The 21851-nt window shown below is 37.1% G+C and overlaps 1 protein-coding gene across 3 annotated transcripts in view; it reads right to left on the reverse strand.

Annotated features, from left to right (window-relative positions):
• kcnb2b (potassium voltage-gated channel subfamily B member 2b) overlaps positions 1–14449 on the reverse strand; it is an 86066-nt gene extending 71617 nt beyond the window's left edge. The window contains exons 1-3 of one of the 3 annotated variants that reach the window (XM_027174197.2): positions 12970–14449; positions 9604–9733; positions 8767–9352 (exon numbers count right to left, since the gene is read on the reverse strand). In XM_027174197.2, the coding sequence (XP_027029998.1) occupies positions 8767–9348 (582 nt within the window). In that variant the 5' untranslated portion in view covers positions 9349–9352; positions 9604–9733; positions 12970–14449. Of the gene's footprint in view, positions 1–8766; positions 9734–10203; positions 10315–12969 lie in introns of all 3 variants that reach the window. The other 2 variants (XM_047808820.1, XM_047808819.1) reach the window with 2 other exon arrangements.
• Positions 14450–21851: the final 7402 nt, after the last annotated feature.

The raw sequence follows: 21851 nt of genomic DNA on the forward strand, positions 1-21851 counted from the left end.
TGTCCATCCCTGCATTGTGCCATGGGTCCCCTGGGATAGACTTCAGGTTCCCTGTGACCCTGTGCAGGATAAGCTCTACAGAATATTAATGAATGCAACGATATTCACAACACTGCTACAACCTATACATTCACAGCAATACCACATATATGACTGCTGTGCTGAGAAGAGTCCAACAGACAGTCAGTAGAGGTGTATCTCTATTGTTGAAATGACTACTCACAATAATACTGCATGAACAATAGTGTGTGTACTCTGAATATCAGCAGGGATATGATTCAACTGGTGGCACAAAGCCGCAGGCTGAGAGCTGTAGGTAATAACAGTGGTGCTGATATTCAACATAACCACATGACTGCGTGTGTAATATCCCTTTTATACAATGGATCTATAAACAGAAAATTAATATTGTGTAATTTTGTGTAAGCTTGAGGATCCTGAGGTATCTAGTGATGTACTGTACCAGCTCCAGTTGGATTCTGCTTCATTAGGATTTCAGACATTCAAAGAGAAGATGCCAACTACATGTGGCCTTTGAGGAATAACAACCTCATAATCAATACACAATTGTCAGACTGCATGCGACTGTAGAAAGGACATTATTCATAATAACTCTCCAGTGTTTATAATGATTTATAAAAACACTCTTTAATGTCACCCAAATGAGGATGAGGTATGAAGTTCCCTTTTGAGTCTGGTTCCTCTCGAGGTTATTTCCTCTTCCATCTAAGGGAGTTTTTCCTCACCACAGTCACCTCAGGTTTCTCATTAGGGATAAAGACAAACACGTTTAAATATAAATCTAACATTAATCATAAACCTTTGTATAATATTGATCTTTAAATTATATGAAACTTTTTGTACTACATTTCTTGTGTTCTGTAAAGCTGCTTTGAGACAATATCCGTTGTTAAAGTGCTATACAAATAAAATTGAACTGGAAAAATAAAAGTAATATTTTGTACACATTCTGGAGATAATATAGACAAACAATAATTTAGAAATCGATACCAAATTGATCCACTACCTAGCTAGCTCACATCCCTTCTTCCTTGCCAAATCAAAAGATAAATTCATGAATAATATATAGTTTGCTATGTCCTTTAATGGTCCTTTAATTAATCGCAGTACTGAGGGAGTGATACTCACAGTGATCAGTGCTATAGCTATTCTAGAAATGTGCCTGTAACTAAACCACAAGTAATGTTACGTTATACAAAAGTGAAACTTGTGCTTAAAATTCCATTCTGACACCAGCGCAGGAGCGGCACAGACATTTTAACACAGATATCTGATTACAAACAGCTTATGTCTTCTTAGCTACAGCATGTAGCTATCTAGCAATTTGGCAAAAATGTGCCATTTATTTTGTGACGAAATAATTAGCAAGGGTTATTTATGATTAGGTTCTTGACTAACAAAATATGCCAAAATATGTTTAGTAAATATGCAAATATGCTGATCTGAATACTCAATGATATGATACAGCATATACTGTAGGAAAATGCTTCAAGTATAAGAGCGTATGCAGCAAATAATAAATACAAAATTAAGTTGTTTTTCACATACTGTGTATATGAATATGTTGTTTAATCTGTACTCTTTAAACAGTGGACATGTCAATCTCAGGTCCAGAAAGGACCACAACACTGCAGAAATTTGCGTAACGAACCACGAAGGCCTTGTGCAGTAAGTGATGAGCTGAATCAGGTATGTTAAATGAGGCAGAATGCTAAACTCTGCAATGCTGTGCAACTCTCAGTCTGCAGTGTGACACTCTTGTTCTACACCATAAACCTTACTGTATGGTCTATCAGTTCTACTTAGTTACTGTATGATCCTACAGGTTCTTTTCAATATTTTTTTAACTATTTAATTAATATATTAAATAAGAATTATTATTAGATAAATAAGAAATACATTTAATAAGATACATAGGGCACCAATTCAATGGTAAGTGGATAAAGTTTTGGGTTATAAAGTGTGTAGGGTTTTTTTGGTTTCTTATGGTTTTTTGGTTCCTCCCCATGTACATGTAGGTGGACTTGCTAAACTTCTATCTATCTATCTATCTATCTATCTATCTATCTATCTATCTATCTATCTATCTAATAAAATATACACATGCTTAAAATAAAGTGTGTGTGTGTGTGTGTGTGTGTGTGTGTGTGTGTGTGTGTGTGTGTGTGTGTGTGTGTGTGTGTGTGTGTGTGTGTGTGTGTGTGTGTGTGTGTGTGTGCGTGCATTTTATGTTGCCCACCTGCCACCACAGTTAAAGAACCCCAGTCTAGTGAGATCTATAAATAAACTATGTAATAGCAATGGTCATGACATTAATGACATCACAGTTGGCATTACTAGCTGTTGCTATGGAGAAATAAATTCGAGACCCTTGTGAAAAAAATATGATGGCTTGAACTTATTGTAAGAATGAGAATAGACTGTACAGTTTTACCTTCTACAGATTTAAACATGTGCACGTGTACACACACACACACACACACACACACACACACACACACACACACACACACAGACAAAATCATCATATCTTCTATTACAAATGTCCCCTTTTTTAAAAACTTAAAAAATTTAAGCACCCTCACATTCATGAGGATGCAAAACGATGACATAACGTGTGATCACATTATATCATGTGCTACACATATTAGAAATGACAATATGTGTGTGTGTGTGTGTGTGTGTGTGTGTGTGTGTGTGTGTGTGTGTGTGTGTGTGTGTGTGTGTGTGTGTGTGTGTGTGTGTGTGTGTTACTTTACAAGTTTTGGAAAGCTCCCCTGACAAAATGCAACATGATAACATGCCTGATGGGTCACTCTCACTTTTTCTCTCTCTCACTCACATACACACACACACACACACACACACACACACACACACACATACACACACAGCACAGATTGGAGAACAGAACACTGGACTGCCTCTGTTTTATTTTATGACTACCCAAAAATTAAAATATAATAGATACTTTTGTCGAGTAGTGGCTGAATTTTTTATAAACTATATAATGATTTTTACGCATTCCCTTGGATTTTTTACTATACTAATTTAGTATTTATTTTAACCTCTTACTAATATACATATACATATGCATATACATACACTGTGTAAATGTATGTAAACAACACATTCATTTGAAACTGGTGTTGAATAAGCAATACACAGAGGGGTTGTCACTGCAGTGGCTAAAATTTACCTAAACAAACTGGCAAATGAGATGCTTTCTCTCTCTCTCTCTCTCTCTCTCTCTCTCTCTCTCTCTCTCTCTCTCTCTCTCTCTCTCTCTCTCTCTCTCTCTCTCTCTCTCTCCGTACTTAGTTTCATTCTATTAGCTGTTAAGCTTCAGTTGTGCATTTATACCCTGCTGGAAATGATTTCTACTTAATGTTTTTCTAGACTATATTATTATATTTAGTATATGTACCACTGAGCAGTCCTATATTTTGATTTTCTCAGCTCCCTGCTTTACCCTGACTTCTGGAGCATGCATTTAGCTAGCATTTTCACACATTAGTTTACAGTTAATCAGTCTTGTATTTCTGCCCTAGACCAGTGTTTCTCAGTTCCACCACCCTTCACATTCTGGGGTTTTCTCTCATCTGGATTCTGCTGACTAACAAGGTTTGAGAAGATGTCTATACTGGGCACTGCACACATAACATATTGTTAAATCATTTTTGGTCCAAAAAATGGAATTTGTCCTTGTTTGGTTGTGTACATGTTTAGCAGTGAACGTCTGCCATGTCACATTGCCACAATGCTGGATAATAGTTCATCTTAAAGTTGACACTCATTGCTTTAATAACTGTATTTTTTTTACCCATCTAAGAGCTAAATATTCATATATAAGTTCTAAAAATTATTATACAAAACAAAACTGTGGTATTTTCGACACACATGTTTACTAAACGTTAATATCAACCCCATTCCTGCCCAATGTGCTTGCAAAGCTAAAATTTGAAGCCGTAATGTAAAGTTCTGTGTCCGGTTATCCACACAGAGGTAAAAACCAAATGTCTCACACTGAAAGCCAACAGTGAATAATTTAACATCAGTTCAATTTAAAATCAATTAAACTTGTGGTTATAAAATAATTCATAATTCATAAATAATTTATACTAAATGAAAATGTCCATTAAGTCGATTTCAACTGTAAATATGGCCAAGCTCAGTTTACATCAGAAACACTAACATTAATTATTTAGCATTGACGTTGTAAATCAGTGTAGTGTTGTATAACTAACTAACTCTAACTAATGAATTTCGCAGTCTGCTCGGTACTGAACAACAGCAACGAACACTGCTTTTGTGTCATTTTGTTTTCCCACCTTGTGCTGTTGTTTTGGTTATGGTCCTGTCTCCATCCTGCCCTGTCACAACACTGGTTTCTGCGTCTACTGGCTTCTGTCTATGTTCTCAGCTCTGAAGTCTTCTCATGCATTTCTGTACCACTGAGACCTTTTGTATCCTTATTTTCTGTCATACCTGCTCATGTTTTGTTGTTTATTTCTTTAACCCTCACCTAGTTTTTTCCATGATGGTTATCTCTGATCTCTCTGATTATCTGATATCTTCATGGATTGTTTTCTGCCTATGTTTTGACTCCTTCCATGGAAATGAGATTCATGTTCAACGGAATTTCAATGAGATTTTTACTCCGGATTTTGTATAAATACAAAGTTGACATCGAAGCTCCTCTCTGTCACTTCTTCCATCTTCTCTAGCACTAGCACCATCAGTAACGTTACCAGGGAAACGCCACTTCCAATAATTATGCAATCTGACACGCCCACACAGTCCTGATCAGGGATTTTGAGATTTTACAGTGTTTTAATATTTAAAAAATAGAAACTCCTCATAGCAAATGATTATTGTGGGGTAGATTTATCACTTAGAATTAGAAAAAGGTTTAAAATCATGCAGCTAGAAGTTTTAAGGCCATGAATTATAGCCATGGGGTATGTCTTTTATTTATTTATTTATTATTTATTTTTTTGATATACATTTTTTTAGCTTATTTATACATACATACATTTACATTTATTATTGAGATCTGGACTAAAATGAATAAAAGCTTTATGGTTGCAATATTTATCCCAAATAGATCTGCATATGTTAAATAATGAGCCGAATATTTGCATACTAATTGGATTTTGTTTATTAAATAAATTCATCTGTTTAATCTTTTCTTTTAATCAAACACCTCGTTTTTGATATAAGTCTGAAGTCACTTAAGTCTGCTGTCCATCTATTAATCTCATCTTAATATAGCCACAGAATTTGTGTCAGAAAGAAGATATTATATATTGCAATAACACATGATGCTGCACTCCTTTTCTAAAGGTCCAATAACGCAAAAATATCATTGCAAACGGTTTCACGTTTTCAGCACACATTCAACAGGGTCATTTCTTTCTTTCTTTCTTTCTTTCTTTCTTTCTTTCTTTCTTTCTTTCTTTCTTTTATAAATATCATCCTGCAGGCTCCATCTGAATTAGCATTGTTGGAATTTCATCCGTTTTCATCCTCAGGAGCATCGTTACATTTTCACAGGATGTCAGCTCCAAAATTCTGACAGCACTGCTTTCATGTTATCTCCTTATCGCTCAAGAATCTATTATTTATCACTAAACCTGGGAATCGTCTAACTGTTCTAGCTAAAGTAATGTGTTAACAGGTGTTACTATTATGCTAACTGACATCTACTATCATCTGAAATTAACATGTAAGATGTTTGTATTACCCATAATGCACTGTGAGGGTACAGAAGGACATGTAAAGAGATATAAAGCTAGTGAGACAAAGAAGGTTTAAACAGGAGTGAAGTAGACTGAGATTTTTTTTTTCATTTGGGTCACAATGATTTATAATTAATAATTAAATATTACACTTTGCTTACAATAAATCATGAAGTTCTACAGAAAGGTAGGTATAAAAAATATAAATAAATAAATGTCGGCGTGGATGAAATTAGTAACAAGCTGTTTACATATGTACCTTTTAACTGAGTGTTTAATAAATTAAGTATGTCTATTTGAATGTATCTATAAAGCCACTTTATTAGGAACACCTATACACTAATCAGCCAATCAGGTGGCAGCTTTGCAATTCATAACGTTGATGCAGAATACAGGTTAAAAGCTTCAGATGGTGTGATGTCAGTGGCTTTACCTGTAGCTGAGTTGGTGACAGACTAGTTGGGTTTGAGTATTCCTGGGATTTTAAAAAAGTTTTTTACAAAATGGTGTGAAAACAAACACACACAAAAAAACATTCCGAGTGCATGTACTATAGCAAAAACAGCTAGGAATCTGAGGCTACAGTGGACAGAGAAAGACTCACAAAAATCTCTGTGTCTCTTTACTGTATATACACTCTTCAAATTTAAAGGTGCCAAAAGAGGTATTTTTAAAGCAAGGCCACAGAAATATTTTCCTGGATTGAATTTATTTTCCCTAATGAACTTTTTGTTCCACAATTCTTTAGCCATTTGTCACAATACACTGACTACATTTAAACCTTCACAAAGATCCTGTCACATTATACAGTACCTACTGAGAAAAAAGTTAAAAATCCAGCAATCAGGCTAAAGTATGTGTCGGTTTCTCTGTTTGTCTGTCTGTCTCTGAGCTGATACGAAAACAAGAAAAGGTCTAAACACTAATCATACATCCAACCATCAAACTTTGCATATGAATGGAGTCGTGTCGTGTCTGTCTATCTACCTGTCTACAGGATCCGCTCCAAGAAAACAAGAACATACAACACATTATGGGAACTCATGGGGACTTCCTGGAACATTTTGTGATTAAATAATTATTCACGAGAAACAAATAAGATGAAATTTTTCGTTTCCTGTTGGTGTGTAGGAAGAGAGAGAGAGAGAGAGAGAGAGAGAGAGAGAGAGAGAGAGAGAGAGAGAGAGAGAGAGAGAGAGAGAGACTCACAGAGAATGTGTATATCTGATTTATGTGACCTGATGTGAGAAGTTATTCAGAGATACTCTATAAAAATAGCTATTGTTTATGCAAATTAAAATCTTCATATCATTTGCATAGTTTTCTTAATACAGTACAAAATTTAGTCCATTTTTAAAGACAAAAAAACAAACATTCTTCATCTACAAATCAACAACTTACATTTAAAAACAGAGAATGTTTCCTATATGCGGCTATATTGGGGGGGGGGGGTAATCACATCTTTTGAGTACTAAAACACTCTACACTGCCGTTGTAATTCAGAGATAGGAAATTGACTTTTCCGAACATAAAATTTAAGAAAAAAGCATCCTATACCAATCACACACAAACAAAATTACAAACAATTACTTCTTCTCTTGTCTCTTTCCGCCACAAAATCACTAAAATAGTATTCATTACTTAATGAATTATTCAGTACCTAAAGGGAAACTAATAAGAAATGGATGTAGTTAAGGGATTGGCAAATGTATATCTGGACCTGCCAGAGGATTCATGGGCATTGAGTTTAAAAGACGTACCAAAGACGAGCTCCGTCAAAAAAGCAAGCACACGACTTTTCTTACTGCATTGAGTCTTCCTTATTGCATAGTAATGTTATGATGCTTAATGTTCACTCTTTTAATAAAGGAGCCCTTTAACACACACACACACACACACACACACACACAAGTCATAGATAGCCATGTTTCCTAAACACTTCCTGACTGAGCTGTTGGCAGAGCACCGGATAAACACATACAGTAAATGCCTGCATGCTCACACACAAACACACACTCACTAATTCAGCCAATAAGAAAACAGCGCTTCTTAATTTTCCAATGGAAGTTTCTAGAAGGCACACGGTAAAGAGAAAACCTGTGCATCATCTGTCCATACATTTTTCTCATAGATCCCTGAGCATTTTAGTGTTAAATTGTCTGTCCAGGTGGAAAAAACTCTCTATGAACAATTCTGTTAATGTAATAAATAAATTAGTTTGTTTGTTTGTTTGTTTGTTTGTTTGTTTGTTTGTTTGTTAAATGATCATCTTTGTCGCACCACATTCTGGAATTCTAGAAATTATTTTTGGGTCATCCTTTTTATGTTGAAATACCTAAAAAAAAAAATTTTTGTGGTATCGTGACAAAATGATCTATTATGTAAGGAATAACAACAGACTGTTAATTAATTAATGCATGCCTGGGTGGTGTACCCTGTATTTTAAAAACACCACATCAGTGATTGTACATTTTACGTTGTCCAACAACACTTTTTATTATTATATATTATATATTATTTAATCTGCTTATCATTAGTCTTAGATCATGTGAAGTATCTCTGCTACATGCCTCTGTGTAGGAGCTGTTACTATAGAGACAATAACATACTATAAAGAGAGCATTGCTAATGAACATATAGTTCATGTAACGACAGCTACTGTTAAAACTGTGCTGTTATACGAAAATGATCCAGACCTTCAGATTCAAGCCTCCAACTATGCCTCCATAAGTACTAATTAAAATCTATTCTTCTGTATTCTGATGATAGTGTGGAATAGGCAAATCAGCCTATGAGGTCATCTGGATCATGCATTAGATCATTTCCCTGAAAATGTTGACAACATTAGTTGTGTGTGTGATGATTTAGACACAGAGTTTGCACAATGCTGAATTGGTTAAATGTTCAGTACAGAGATAAATAACTTTGGAAGAGAAGCGTGATTGGTGATTAAGCACTTGCAGGTTAATGGGGACACTGTGCATATCATTGAGCATCGTCTTACCTTTGCAGCGACCGAGGAGCTCGGCTTCTCCAGAAGATCCCACAGTTTCTTCCTCTTATCAGGACAGCAGGAGTGGTCAAACTCCCCCTCTCCGTCCCTCTCACGCAGTGTCTCTGCTTCCCTCCTCAGCTCCTCATTCATCTGCTCCTTTTTCTGATGGTAGCGTGCCTGGCAGCACGACTCCAGATAAATCTCATCGATACCCCAGTAATCGAGCTCCTGTCCGAACGAGAGCGCACACATCTCCTCCATCATGTGCAGCTTCCCAGTGCGATAGAAGTTCAGGATGCTCGTGAAAGCGCCCGGATGCCGGTCAAAAAAATACTCATTCTCATTTAAGCTGTAATCGTCGCACACCTCCATGAGCGACTCATGCGTGTTGCAGTCACGCAGCTTGCCCAGACGTGTGCGCGGGAGCCGGTCCAGAGTTCGCCATAGAACCTCATGGTTCAGGCCTCCCACGTTGATCCGCACTCTTCTGGTGCGGGCTTTGGTGCGGATGATCTCGATGGGCTCTGGAGGAAGCGAAGTGGATGAACGCGAGCCCGTTTGTGGAACTCCGAGACCGACTTTATCAGCCATGGTTCTCTCAATATAAACAGAAAGATGGCAGGATACAAAAAAACTTGTTGTTTATAGTGGATAAAAAAATGGGGTTGGGCTTTAAATCTAATAATAATGGGATCCACTGTCAGCTAATCAATCTGGAAGAGCATGAGCTCGCTTCTGCAACACGTAGAGTGACTAGGATGCGCCATATCGTGCATTTAAAAAAGATTTGATTAAAACAGTTCTTTTTTGAGTGCAATGCAAACAAACTGAAAAATTATATTTTACCTATGTTCCAGATTGTGTCGTTTTCTTCGGGTTATCCATCAGATAAACAGAAAACATGGATGAGCAGTCCTTGAAAAACGATACAAAAATGGGATCCAGTCTATGTTGGATCCTCTTTACACCTCCAAGACTGCAAGAAAAGAAAGGGGAAAATGCCTGAATGTTAATAATATAATTCATAGGCACAAGTGAATCACAGACTAACTACATGATATGGCTGAAAGTTTGCAAACACCAGAACATCACACCCATATGAGAGCCACTGCCAAAGTCTTGCTACAGTACAAATTTGGAAGCAATAATTGCATAAAATATCTTCATATATGCTGTAGAATTACAATTTCTCTTCACTTACTGAACTTAGACTTAGAGGCACAAACCTCTTCCAGCATGGCAATGCTTCTGTGAACAAAGCAAGCTCCATGAAGACATGGTTGCCAAGTTTGGAGTGGAAGAACTTCTGTGATCTTCACATAGCCCTGACCTCAAACTCTGAATGTCACTTGACATCAAACTCTGAATGTCACTGTCACTGAATGTCTTTGGAGTGAACTGAAAAACTGATTGCACTCTAGACCTCCTTACCTAACAATCACTGACCTCAATAATGCTCTTCTGACTGAACATAAATTCCCACAGCCATGCTCCAACGTCTATAAGAAAGCTTTTCTAGGAAAATGAGGATATGGTAACAGCAAACAGGGACTAAATCTAGAATGAAAAGTACAATAAGGATATATGGGGTGATTGTCAGGTGTTTACATCATTTAGAGACAATAGTGATCAGTGTTTGTTGGAAGATGATGAGTATCAGTTATTAGTCATTGGGGGACAATGATGATCTGTGATTGGTTGTTGGAATATGATGATGATCAGTGATTAGTCACTGCGTGACAATGGTGATCTGTGATTGGTTGTTGGGAATATATGTACCTGTAAAGTATCACAGTTTTTCCATCATACGCTTGCTAACCACTGTGCTAAAATGTATTATGTTCGATGACTAGAAAAGTATTAGAAAGTACCACCTGCTAAGGTTCCTTAAAAGTGGCTAACATTATATACTTCCTTCAGCATGAAAAGCAGCAAAAGAAGTATTTTGTCTGCATACATTAATCTTATATTATGTGTACTTAGCATTAGGAATGAATTAAATTCTTTTTTAATTAGTCCAGTTTGCCAACCACTAACTACTAACACACTACTGTAGCTACCAAACCTAAAAGCCATTCATTTAAATCGACAGCTCATGCTGCGTCACATCGATACTCAAAATACCGGCAACTGGGTGAAACTTTTGCTATCTGCACGGGGTACGGACTGACAGGTGAACCGACTGCATTGGTCAAAGTTTTATTCAGTTGTTTTATAAGAAGCATTATATCACTGCTGCATTTGCTATTAACTACAAAGATCTGTATTTTCTTTCTTACTATGGCATGAAACTTTATATACTTCTTTGTTAGGAAAGTAATAATAACAATTTCAATGCCATACAAATTAGTCCTTCAGGTTCCATATTAGCCAGGAAGGGTTTCATGGAGCCTGGAATCTATGCAAAGGGACTTGGGGCACAAGGCAGTGGATACCCTAGATAGGATAGCACAGGGCAGAATCACACATGCACTCACACACCCATTCACACATTCACACACTACGGACAATTTAGAGATGCCAGTCACCCTGTAGGTCTTCGGACAGGGGGAGGAAACCTGACAACCTGAGGGAAATCCCTGAAGCAGGGTGAGGGGTGATGCAAACTCTGTGCACAAATTAATTAAATCCAATGCAGTTTTATTTGTAACATGCTTTTAACAATGCATAATGTCTCATAGCAGCTTTACAGAACATAACATTTTTGTGTTGATTTATTTGCATTTATTCCTATTCACTTATCCCCAATGAGCACAATAAGAACAACTCACTTAGATGGTACAAGGAAGAAACCTTGAGAGGAACCAGACTCATTTGGTTGACAAATTAATCAACTCTACAATACATAAATGATTAAATACTGTAGGCTTAAAATCCAGTAAACTTGTGAAAACGTTTGTGTATTTGCAGTCTATCAAAATCAGTCGTGTGTCTTAATATGAGTGTAACAGTTCATTTATACAACATTCGAATCGATCTCATCAATATCACAACGGTTCACTGACCACACTGGTGTACATGTTGAACTCATGAGTGTCAGTTCATTTCTTCAGTATGTGTGTTATTTAAACACCTCAACACCGTAGGTATTAACAAGTTCATTCATCACTGTCAACTCTGTTAAAGCATATTATTACCACTATGAATTATTCATTTTCTACTATCTTTAAAAAAAAAAAGTCAAAGATTCCATGAGGATTTTGAATGATCAATAGATCCAGCTTTAGTAAATTAGTTTCTATGTACAATTTCTTAAATTATAAAAAAAAAAAAAAACATTCTACAGTAAGTCAGAACCGGGCAGTGGGATCTTTCAGGTTTATGGGATAATTAACATTTTAGAAATGAATCAACCAGGCATTTTAATTCAAGTTAGAATTTAATTATCAATGTGGGTGACAACTCCTTAGGTGGTCTTTTTTTTTTTACAGCTTTTATGAATTATCCATTAATTACATTTAAGGTTCGCTAAGGATTTTTAGAGGATACAGTATGTGTGCGAGCCTTTAGAACCGAAATCCGTTTGATGTACGGTTATAGACGTGTCTGAAAAATTCTGGTTTATTGTTTAATTAACAGCCTAATTGACATAGCTTTTAATTTTGTAATGCAAGTCTATATATTTCTAATGAAATCTGAAGCTATTAGTTCAAAATGTAAATTTAATTCAGCATTGTCTGCATGATGTCAAGTCAGAATTGATTCATGTTACAGAATTTCATAAACACTACCCCTGAGGTTTAATTCATTCACACCACATGGTAGTTTTTTCATTCATTAAGTTAACACTGTAGGAGTTTAATCAAGTTCTGTGAGCACTGCAATATTGAATTCAGTCACATGAGTGAATCTGATACTAAAGGTGTTGAGTCGATCGTTTAATTTTTATGTACAGCTTGTAATTAAGGTCCGACAGTGGCGTTGACGCAAACTGTTGCTCTTCTTAACTAGCCACACACACAGGACCACCTTAGCATTTTACTCTCACACTCACCCATTGAGTTTTTAATAAAACAACAGTAAAGCTGCAGTAACACTTGAACGTTCACCTGAAGCTTAATCATGTCATTATAGTGCAGTGACACAAGATATGTAGCAACATGTGTGTGTGTGTGTGTGTGTGTGTGTGTGTGTGTGTGTGTGTGTGTGTGTGTGTGTGTGTGTGTGTGTGTGTGTGTGTGTGTGTGTGTGTGTTTGTGTGAAAGATCTTACCTTTCTGAAGTAAAGCAGCTTTGGCATGCAAGCCGTCTTCCACAAAAGCAGCTAAGAGAGGATAGATAAAAAGGTAGATAGACAGAGAGAGAGAGAGAGAGAGAGAGAGAGAGAGAGAGAGAGAGAGAGAGAGAGAGAGAGAGAGAGAGAGAGAGAGAAGGGATATTTTCCTAGAGTAGATTAATCTTCAGTGCTTTCCGTGCAAATCTCCATTAAAGAGAAACCGTATAAGCTGCAACATAACAGGGAAAAAAGATTGTGCACCAGAGCAAAGCTTCGTCCATCTGCTGACAGAGAGAGAGAGAGTCTGTGTGTGTATGAGTGAGCGTGTAAGGGAGGGTGTGTGAATGTGTGTGTGTGTGTGTGAGAGAGAGAGAGAGAGAGAGAGAGAGAGAGAGAGAGAGAGAGAGAGAGAGAGAGAGAGAGAGAGAAAGAGAGAGAGAGGAGCTGCACCACAGTGTGGAGAGAAAGAGAAACACATCAAAGCGGGCAGTTTGACTACAGCCAGCACACACACACACACACACACACACACACACACACACACACACTTTGAATTGCTAAACAGAGAATATAATGTGTCCCAGTGACTTATGCATTGTTTTTTAATGCACAGACCCTTTACTTTCCCTCACATATACTGCAGAACACTGTATGCGGCTCCAAGCGTAAGTGCAACAGTCATCGGCTGTGTCTCAATCACACAGGGTTGGTTCCACACTTCTGCCTTCCACACATCTCAGCAGTTCTTAAATATGCAATTTAAAGGAATGCTTCAGCAGTTTCAGCCTAATATTTCTCTGTTTGCTTGCTGCATCAGTGCTGTATGCAAGCTTATCAAAAAAGAATATGGTCATGTTTTATTGAACTTAAGGCAGTTTAGCTGATGGTTACGTTAAAGATGTATTTTTGTATTCTGTTAAAGGAATGAAGTTAAAATTGTTTAAAAAATCATGTGAAAATGAAATGTTCTGTATAATTTCTCCTCCTGTTCCTAATTTCTTAGACTACATTTTCGGAAAATATGTTGTTATGCATTATTAACTTAGTCATAAGGCTGTGATCAGTATCTTGTAGGTTTTTCAACATAGTTTCCTACATATTTCAAGAAGGTATCAGGTAAGGAGTAAAAACTTTTACCACAGCTATTTTTTTTTACCTTATTAAAAATGCTTATGAACTTTTTTCCACATGATAGCTATATTGCTATGTTATGATAGCTATAACCAGCAATTCCCTCAAAAACTCATTACTCATTATTTTCCTCTTTTCTAATGTAATAATGCAAAAAAAAATAATGCAATGGTTATTTCAAAGAAACACACAATATTACCTTTAACTGTTACCCAGCGCCGAGACTTGAGACTCCTTCTAAATATGCTGTAAGAATGTCTCTGTCTCGTTGATTATCTTAATGACTGAAACAAATTAAAAGCATTAAATGGGAATTGTATTAATTCTTTAAAATAAAAATAAACTTGAACAACTGTGTGTAGAATAGATACTTCATTCATTCATTCATTTTCTACCACTTATCCGAACTTCTCGGGTCACGGGGAGCCTGCACCTATCTTAGGCGCCATCGGGCATCAAGGCAGGATACACCCTGGACGGAGTGCCAACCCATCGCATGGCACACACACACTCTCATTCACTCACACAATCACACACTACGGGCAATTTTCCAGAGATGCCAATCAACCTACCATGCATGTCTTTGGACCGGGGGAGGAAACCGGAGTACCAGGAGGAAACCCATGAGGCATCGGGTGAACATGCAAACTCCACACACACAAGGCGGAAGCAGGAATCGAACCCACAACCCTGGAGGTGTGAGGCGAACTAATCACTAAGCCACCGTGGCCCCCTTAACAAGTGGATGCTTCAGTATTATACATTTCAATATTGAGATAGACACCTTGTTTGCAGGGTAACTATCCAGGGCAGTGAATTTCTTAACGCTGACCTGGAGCAGACCTGATAGGAGACACTGTGGTATTATACTTTTACTTTCACAAAACTACTAAACAGCAAAAAAAAAAAAGAAAAAGAAAAAAAAAGGCAAAAAAAAACAAAACACTAAGGCATGATATACATTTAAAAGCATTGTAAGCTGTTCTGGTGTGCTGTAACGATTAGAGGTCCCAGACCATGGTTGTAATTTCCATTTAGCGTTCGATTAAAGACATTCTCATGCTTTAATGAAAAAACAGACCGCAGATACTGCTTTAGTCTCTGTTCCCTACACTGCAATATCATTAGCACTGTATAGCACACAAACGTAGAGCAAAGACAATCATTCTGACTCACAGGATGTAGAATGTAACATTTTATGTAGAATCTCATAACGTTACACACTAACTGCTGAAACTTTCTATTCTGTGAGGACACAATGCTGGGATCTTTTGTTTGAGTAACAGATTGATATGAGCTTTTTTGAAATATGATGAAATCTGAACAGGTTCTGTTTCAGGCTTTCAGGCTTTCAGGCTTTCACACCATACTAAATAGAAGTGATGCGAACATCTGTAGGAGGGAGGAACAGATCTGGCTTTCTGTTAAATTATAATAATAAGACCTCAATCAATGATGCTAAAAATAGAACGAGGCCTAAACTCTGTGTGTGTGTGTGTGTGTGTGTGTGTGTGTGTGTGTGTGTGTGTGTGTGTGTGTGTGTGTGTGTGTGTGTGTGTGTGTGTGTGTGTGTGTGTGTGTGTGTGTGTGTGCCAACATTTTTTATTTTGTATTGATTTTATCTTTAAATATAAAGATAAATTTAAACTTTGTGCTGATCCACTGAGTGTTACCACGACTACGAAACATTTTTTAAAAGCTGTTTGTTTGATGTGTGTGTGTGTGTGTGTGTTTTTGTGTAGGCAGTTGCCATAGAAACACCAACCATAGTGTAACACAAGTGATATTTTGGCCCAGTGAGCTAGTTGTGCCTTCAAGCCAAAAAATAAAGATAAATAAATGATGGTATCAATACAAATAGTTTGTGTGTGTGTGTGTGTGTGTGTGTGTGTGTGTGTGTGTGTGTGTGTGTGTGTGTGTGTGTGTGTGTGTGTGTGTGTGTGTGTGTGTGACTTCATTCCTATTTGTACAAGTCTGCAGATATCAGTTTTTATGAAATATGGTGGAATATAAACAATTCTTGTTCGTTTTGTCAGACATTTACGATGTAGTCACCATAATTTAAGTGAACATCTGCATTGGGGAGGAACTGATCCCTGATACCTCAAGTTATAATAATAATAAGACCTCAATCAATGGTGCTAAAAATAGGAACAGCCCTGAAGTGTGTGTGTGTGTGTGTGTGTGTGTGTGTGTGTGTGTGTGTGTGTGTGTGTGTGTGTGTGTGTGTGTGTGTGTGTGTGAGAGAGAGAGAGAGAGAGAGAGATAGAGAGAGAGAGAGAGAGAGAGAGAGAGAGAGAGAGAGAGAGAGAGAGAGAGAGAGAGAGAGAGAGAGAGAGTGAGTTTATGGGGGCAAGATTCATGTGCAACTGATGCTTCACACAACACATCTATCAACCTCTACAACCTCTACACTCCACAATGTGTATTTCATGCTGTCATCTGCGTTGCTGCCTCGAATATGTGCTGCATAAAAGCTCCAGAAGCCTTACTTCACTTCTAGAATTGTCAGTAACACTGCAGGATGCTTACAATTCTATATGTAGAATCCCGAATGAAAAAGCTATAAATTGTTTTGTGTGAATGTTTTAGAATCTTCAGTGTGAAAGTATATAGAATATTTAGCATGCTGTTAAAATCCACACACCCCTCTGCCTGTGTCGTTGAGACCTCATCCTCATGGCTCTAGACTCCTCGGTGTTCTTTCTAGAATTCTAGAATGTTCAGTGTGTTTATTAATTAAATCCAACGTGTGGCTCCTTAGTAATCAGTGCGGCTCTAGAATCTTCATTGCCATACCAGGATCCTCTTGTGTGGTGCTAGTCCCCTCGGCACAATTCTAGAATCATTTGCAGCCCTAGAAAAAGTTGCATAGATGTTCTAGAGTTCCCATTGTGATGTTTTTAACATTGCTACTGTAGATGCGGCTCAATAACCCGCAGCGTGGTGACAAAATCCCCAGTCTGAAGGTTCTAGAACACTTATTGCAGTTTCGAAATTCGGAGACTTCTCACTTAGCACACTCTGTGGCTCTAGAATACTGTTCTGCTCTAGATAGTCTCACTGAAAAGGTTCTCAGAGTGAAATCCTCGATGCAACTGTATAATCTTTGTCACTGTAACGTAATGGGAAGTGGTAGCTCAGTGGTTAAGGTGTTGGGCTGCTGATTGGAAGGTCATGGGTTTGAACCTCAGGTCCACCAAGCTGCCACTGCTGGGCCCCTGAGCAAGGCCCTTAATCCACAGTTGCTCGGTTGTAAGTCACTCTGGATAAGGGTGTCTTCTAAATGCTGTAAATGTAATGCTTTATTGGTTCGAGAAAATTACGTACAGTTCTATAGTCCTCCGCATTTCCCGAGTTTGTTTCAATACGTAGTTGTGTATTTATTTGTTCATTATGAAACCGATACAGAGGAAACATCAACACCTGTTTATCACCGTTATGACAGGTTGTAGGAGGTGTTACTGTCATGGTGTGAATTTAGAGAGGATGTAGCGGAGGGAACACCGAGATTGGAAGTGATGATATAGAGTGCATTTTTTTTTCTCTAGACAATCTAAATGTAATTAGTGTCTGATGCTTGTTGCACTAAAAAGCATTTAGAGTTAGTCAACCAGTAAAGCAAAAAGAAGTCAACTATTTAAGGTGTTGTCTTCACTACAATTAAAATTGAATTTGTAATATCATTATCTTAAGTTGTTTTATTAGTGTGATGAAATACAAAGGCATAAACTTGTGAGGTTATATATTTACAGTATTTCTGCAGGGTTTTTTTAGGCCACACTGTTAAGGACTTGCGTAGACGTCTCTTTGACTGTGCTGAAATGATTAAGTCTAAAGGTGAGAAGCTCATGTCCTTCAACAAAGCCCTCCTTATAGCTTAGATGGATATTGGATGTTGACCAAGATTTGCTCTTGCGGCTTGTTTGTTCTCTGCTTTGTCAACGTTCTTATACCAAGGTATGTATGTTCTTGTTCTGACCCCTGCATACACATGTGTGTGTGTGTGTGTGTGTGTGTGTGTGTGTGTGTGTGTGTGTGTGTGTGTGTGTGTGTGTGTGTGTGTGTGTGTGTGTGTGTGTGTGTGTGTGTGTATGTGTGTGTGTGTTTTGGATCTTGATTATAGATTTCTCAGATTCTCTGGTACTTGACTCCTGGAGATTAAAGATTATTTACTTTACATCCATCTTTTAAGTGTGATGTTTATTTTTCATTCTAATATTATTGATATATTCTGATATCCCGATAAATGTGTGCACCATTATTACAAATAAAACGGCAAAATCGATTTTTTTATTTTCATTAAAGGTCAAGGATCAAGGTTAAACATCAGTATCGAACAAATCACACTGATGTGTATCTACTCAGTTGTGTGTCTGTTTTTAGCTATAGTGGTGTTAGTGGACACTTCTGCCCTTCAAAAAAGATCCCTTGTTATCTTGTCGGACATAGCAGCTGCTCTCATTAATCACTTCGTCAACGTTCTGAAACTCAATATCGGCTTTTGCGTTTGTGCTAGTGTTGTGGAACAAGTGTCATGACCACTTCAATATCTGGTATTTACAAGGTGTTTGGATAGGTTTCTTTGTCATATATTAATTACAATATCATTTATGTGCTGTAAAAATGGCAAATTTTTATTTTTATTAATAATATAGTAAATACAGAGACTTTTTTAAAAAAATTATTAATGGTTTAACAAGAAAATAATAAATTACATTTTTCCCAATAAAAAGATGTGTTCTGGAGGCCACGGTGGCTTAGTGGTTAGCACGTTTGCCTCACACCTCCAGGGTTGGGGGTTCGATTCCCGCCTCCGCCTTGTGTGTGTGGAGTTTGCATGTTCTCCCCGGGCCTTGGGGGTTTCCTCCGGGTACTCCGGTTTCCTCCCCCCGGTCCAAAGACATGCATGGTAGGTTGATTGGCATCTCTGGAAAATTGCCCATAGTGTGTGATTGCGTGAGTGAATGAGAGTGTGTGTGCACTGTGATGGGTTGGCACTCTGTCCAGGGTGTATCCTGCCTTGATGCCCGATGACGCCCGAGATAGGCACAGGCTCCCCGTGACACGAGAAGTTCGGATAAGCGGTAAAAAATGAATGAATGAAAGATGTGTTCTAATTAAGATGATTTCTATTTTTTTTCTAATTATACCTGTTTGATTTTTATTCAAACTCTATTCAAACCCTAGAATAATCAACATCAGGCACAGACCCTGAATGTTAAATTTGTTCTGTAAGTAGATTTATACAGGAAACTTTTAGAAATCTAGAAATGTGTAGTATTACATGTTTAATTATCTCCGAAACATGGTGTGAATTTAAATGTACTCAGTTTAATTAATTGCCGTTAAGGTAATTAGCTATATTTCAGACGCCGTAATGAAGTAAACAGTGTCGTGTTTGTTTATGTGTGGATTGATAAATATATAAGCAGACACACCGTAAAGCCTCTAATGCTGACCTGTGTCATGCATGAAATTAGGAATTCATTTATTTAATTGGCTGATTAAACTTTTTTTCTTTCGTTTTTGATGCTCATTGCTAATGAGGCATCAGTTTCTGAATCTCGAGCTTCTGAGCTTTGTGTTGCTGCGTGAAACCCATTTCACACCACGTAAACTGGAACACGCACTCCCAGTGGCATAATTTGCTTGCCACACTCTTTATCACATAATTTCCTTATCCCTAATACACACACACACACACACACACACACACACACACATACACACACACACACACACACACACACACACACACACGTATGTATATATATATAAAAGGTCCTCATAAAGTATATAGCAAGACGTGTGTGTGTGTGTGTGTGTATATATATATATATACTGTATATAATCTTAACCGAACTACAAAATGGAAACCTTCTGGCTCTTTTAAATAAATAAATAAAATATCTGGATTTTGGTTAAAATTAAATCAGAGCAAAAATTCAAAAAGTTTTCTACATGGGGACCAGCCAGATGTCTCCACAAGGTCAAAAGACAAGATCAGATATTTCTATCTTCCTTTTCCTATATCTAATTATGTATGTGTGTTTAATAATGAACAAATTCAAAATATGTGTACTTACTCGAACAGACAGCATTTCAAGTGTCTTTCTGATTGTGTGATATGATGGAAGGCTTCATAAATCTTAACACTCGTTAAAGGTCAGACAAAGGTCATGGACGTACCCATCCTTCTTTCCAGCAGGATAAGGAGCAGAGTGTAAGCTTTCATTACTGAGAAAATGAAACTGGGCTTTGTAGATCAAGGGCTTCACTATATTTTGTTCTACAAAGACAGCAATTTTTACCCAAACATGGACAACATACATCGCACTGGATCACTTTATACCAATTCTCGAAGGTTTTCTATACCAGCATGATTTTGTAATCAGTAGTTTAGATCAACGCATTAGCATTTCTATAGTAACTAATCCTTCACAGGGATGTAGTATGGTTATGGTATGGCTGATATAATAATCTAAGCCTCCTAATAAAATAAAAGAATGCTGTATAGTCATTAACATGTTGCAGCTTTTTGCTGTGAGATATTTATTTAAAATAGTATTTAAAAATATTTAGAGCATAAATAAGAGTTTTCTGCCATGGGAAAATATTTAAAAGATAAATTCTTTTACACATCAATACAAATTACATAGTTACACTTTTTTTTCATCAGTAGAGAAAAATCTAGAGTCTGGTAACATTACAAACAGCTTAAGTAATGGAAAACTGTAACATTTGTAATAACAGGAACTAACTTGTAAAAACATTATAAATAACTTATAGTAACATTAGCAATAACAGGAACGGACTTGTGATAACATTAGTAATAACATTATAATATTAGTAATAACACTAGAATGTACATTTCCTGAAGAAAATGTGAATGGTGCTTGTAGGTGGGAAGTTCCCCTTATCATGCTGAGTGTTTTGATATGTCACTTGTCCATGTTGTGCTAATTTTTGATTTTCATATTACATCACATGACATCACATGACGTGACGAGAATACATGTGAGGCAGTTCCCCTCATCGGACTGAGTGTTTTGATATATGACATGTCCATGTTGTGCTAACTTTTTGATTTCGCTTATTTTGGGGGCAGGGCTACATGTGACATCACGTGATGTCATCAGAATACCCATGAGGAAGTTCCCCTCATTGTTGTGAGTGTTTTGATATGTCACATGTCCATGTTGTAAAAAGATTTTTGATTTTGCATATATTGGGGGCGGGGCTGCGGCATGACCAGAAGGCCTGTTGGTACACTAATTTAAAACTTTGTTCAGAGCATCACCTTAAAGGAGCTAGCCAAGTTTGGAGTAGATAGTTTGAAAGCTTGCCGAGTTATAAACCTCCAAATTTTATAATGGGAGTCTATGGGAAAAAAGGCCAATTTGTGACCCGTTACTGGAAGTACCGGTACTTGGATCGCTTATAAAAGTCATAGCACACCCCTCTCCTCGATGAGCCGGTCGATTTGACTCCTCATTCATGGGTCTAGGACAAAAGCTGCGGGAAGTTTTGTCTGGCACAATAGCAATAATGTTGCTTTGCAAGCACCATTAATAATAAAATTAGTAATAACATAATAACATTAGTAATGATGGTAGTAATGACAAAAATTAACTTGTAATAACATTAGTAATAACAGGAACCAACTTGTAATAATGTTATTAATAACATAATAATATAATAATGTAAGTAATGACAGACATTTACTTTTAATAACACTAGTAATA

The sequence above is a fragment of the Tachysurus fulvidraco genome, chromosome 25, assembly GCF_022655615.1.
Source record: "Tachysurus fulvidraco isolate hzauxx_2018 chromosome 25, HZAU_PFXX_2.0, whole genome shotgun sequence".
Classification (NCBI taxonomy): Eukaryota; Metazoa; Chordata; class Actinopteri; order Siluriformes; family Bagridae; genus Tachysurus; species Tachysurus fulvidraco.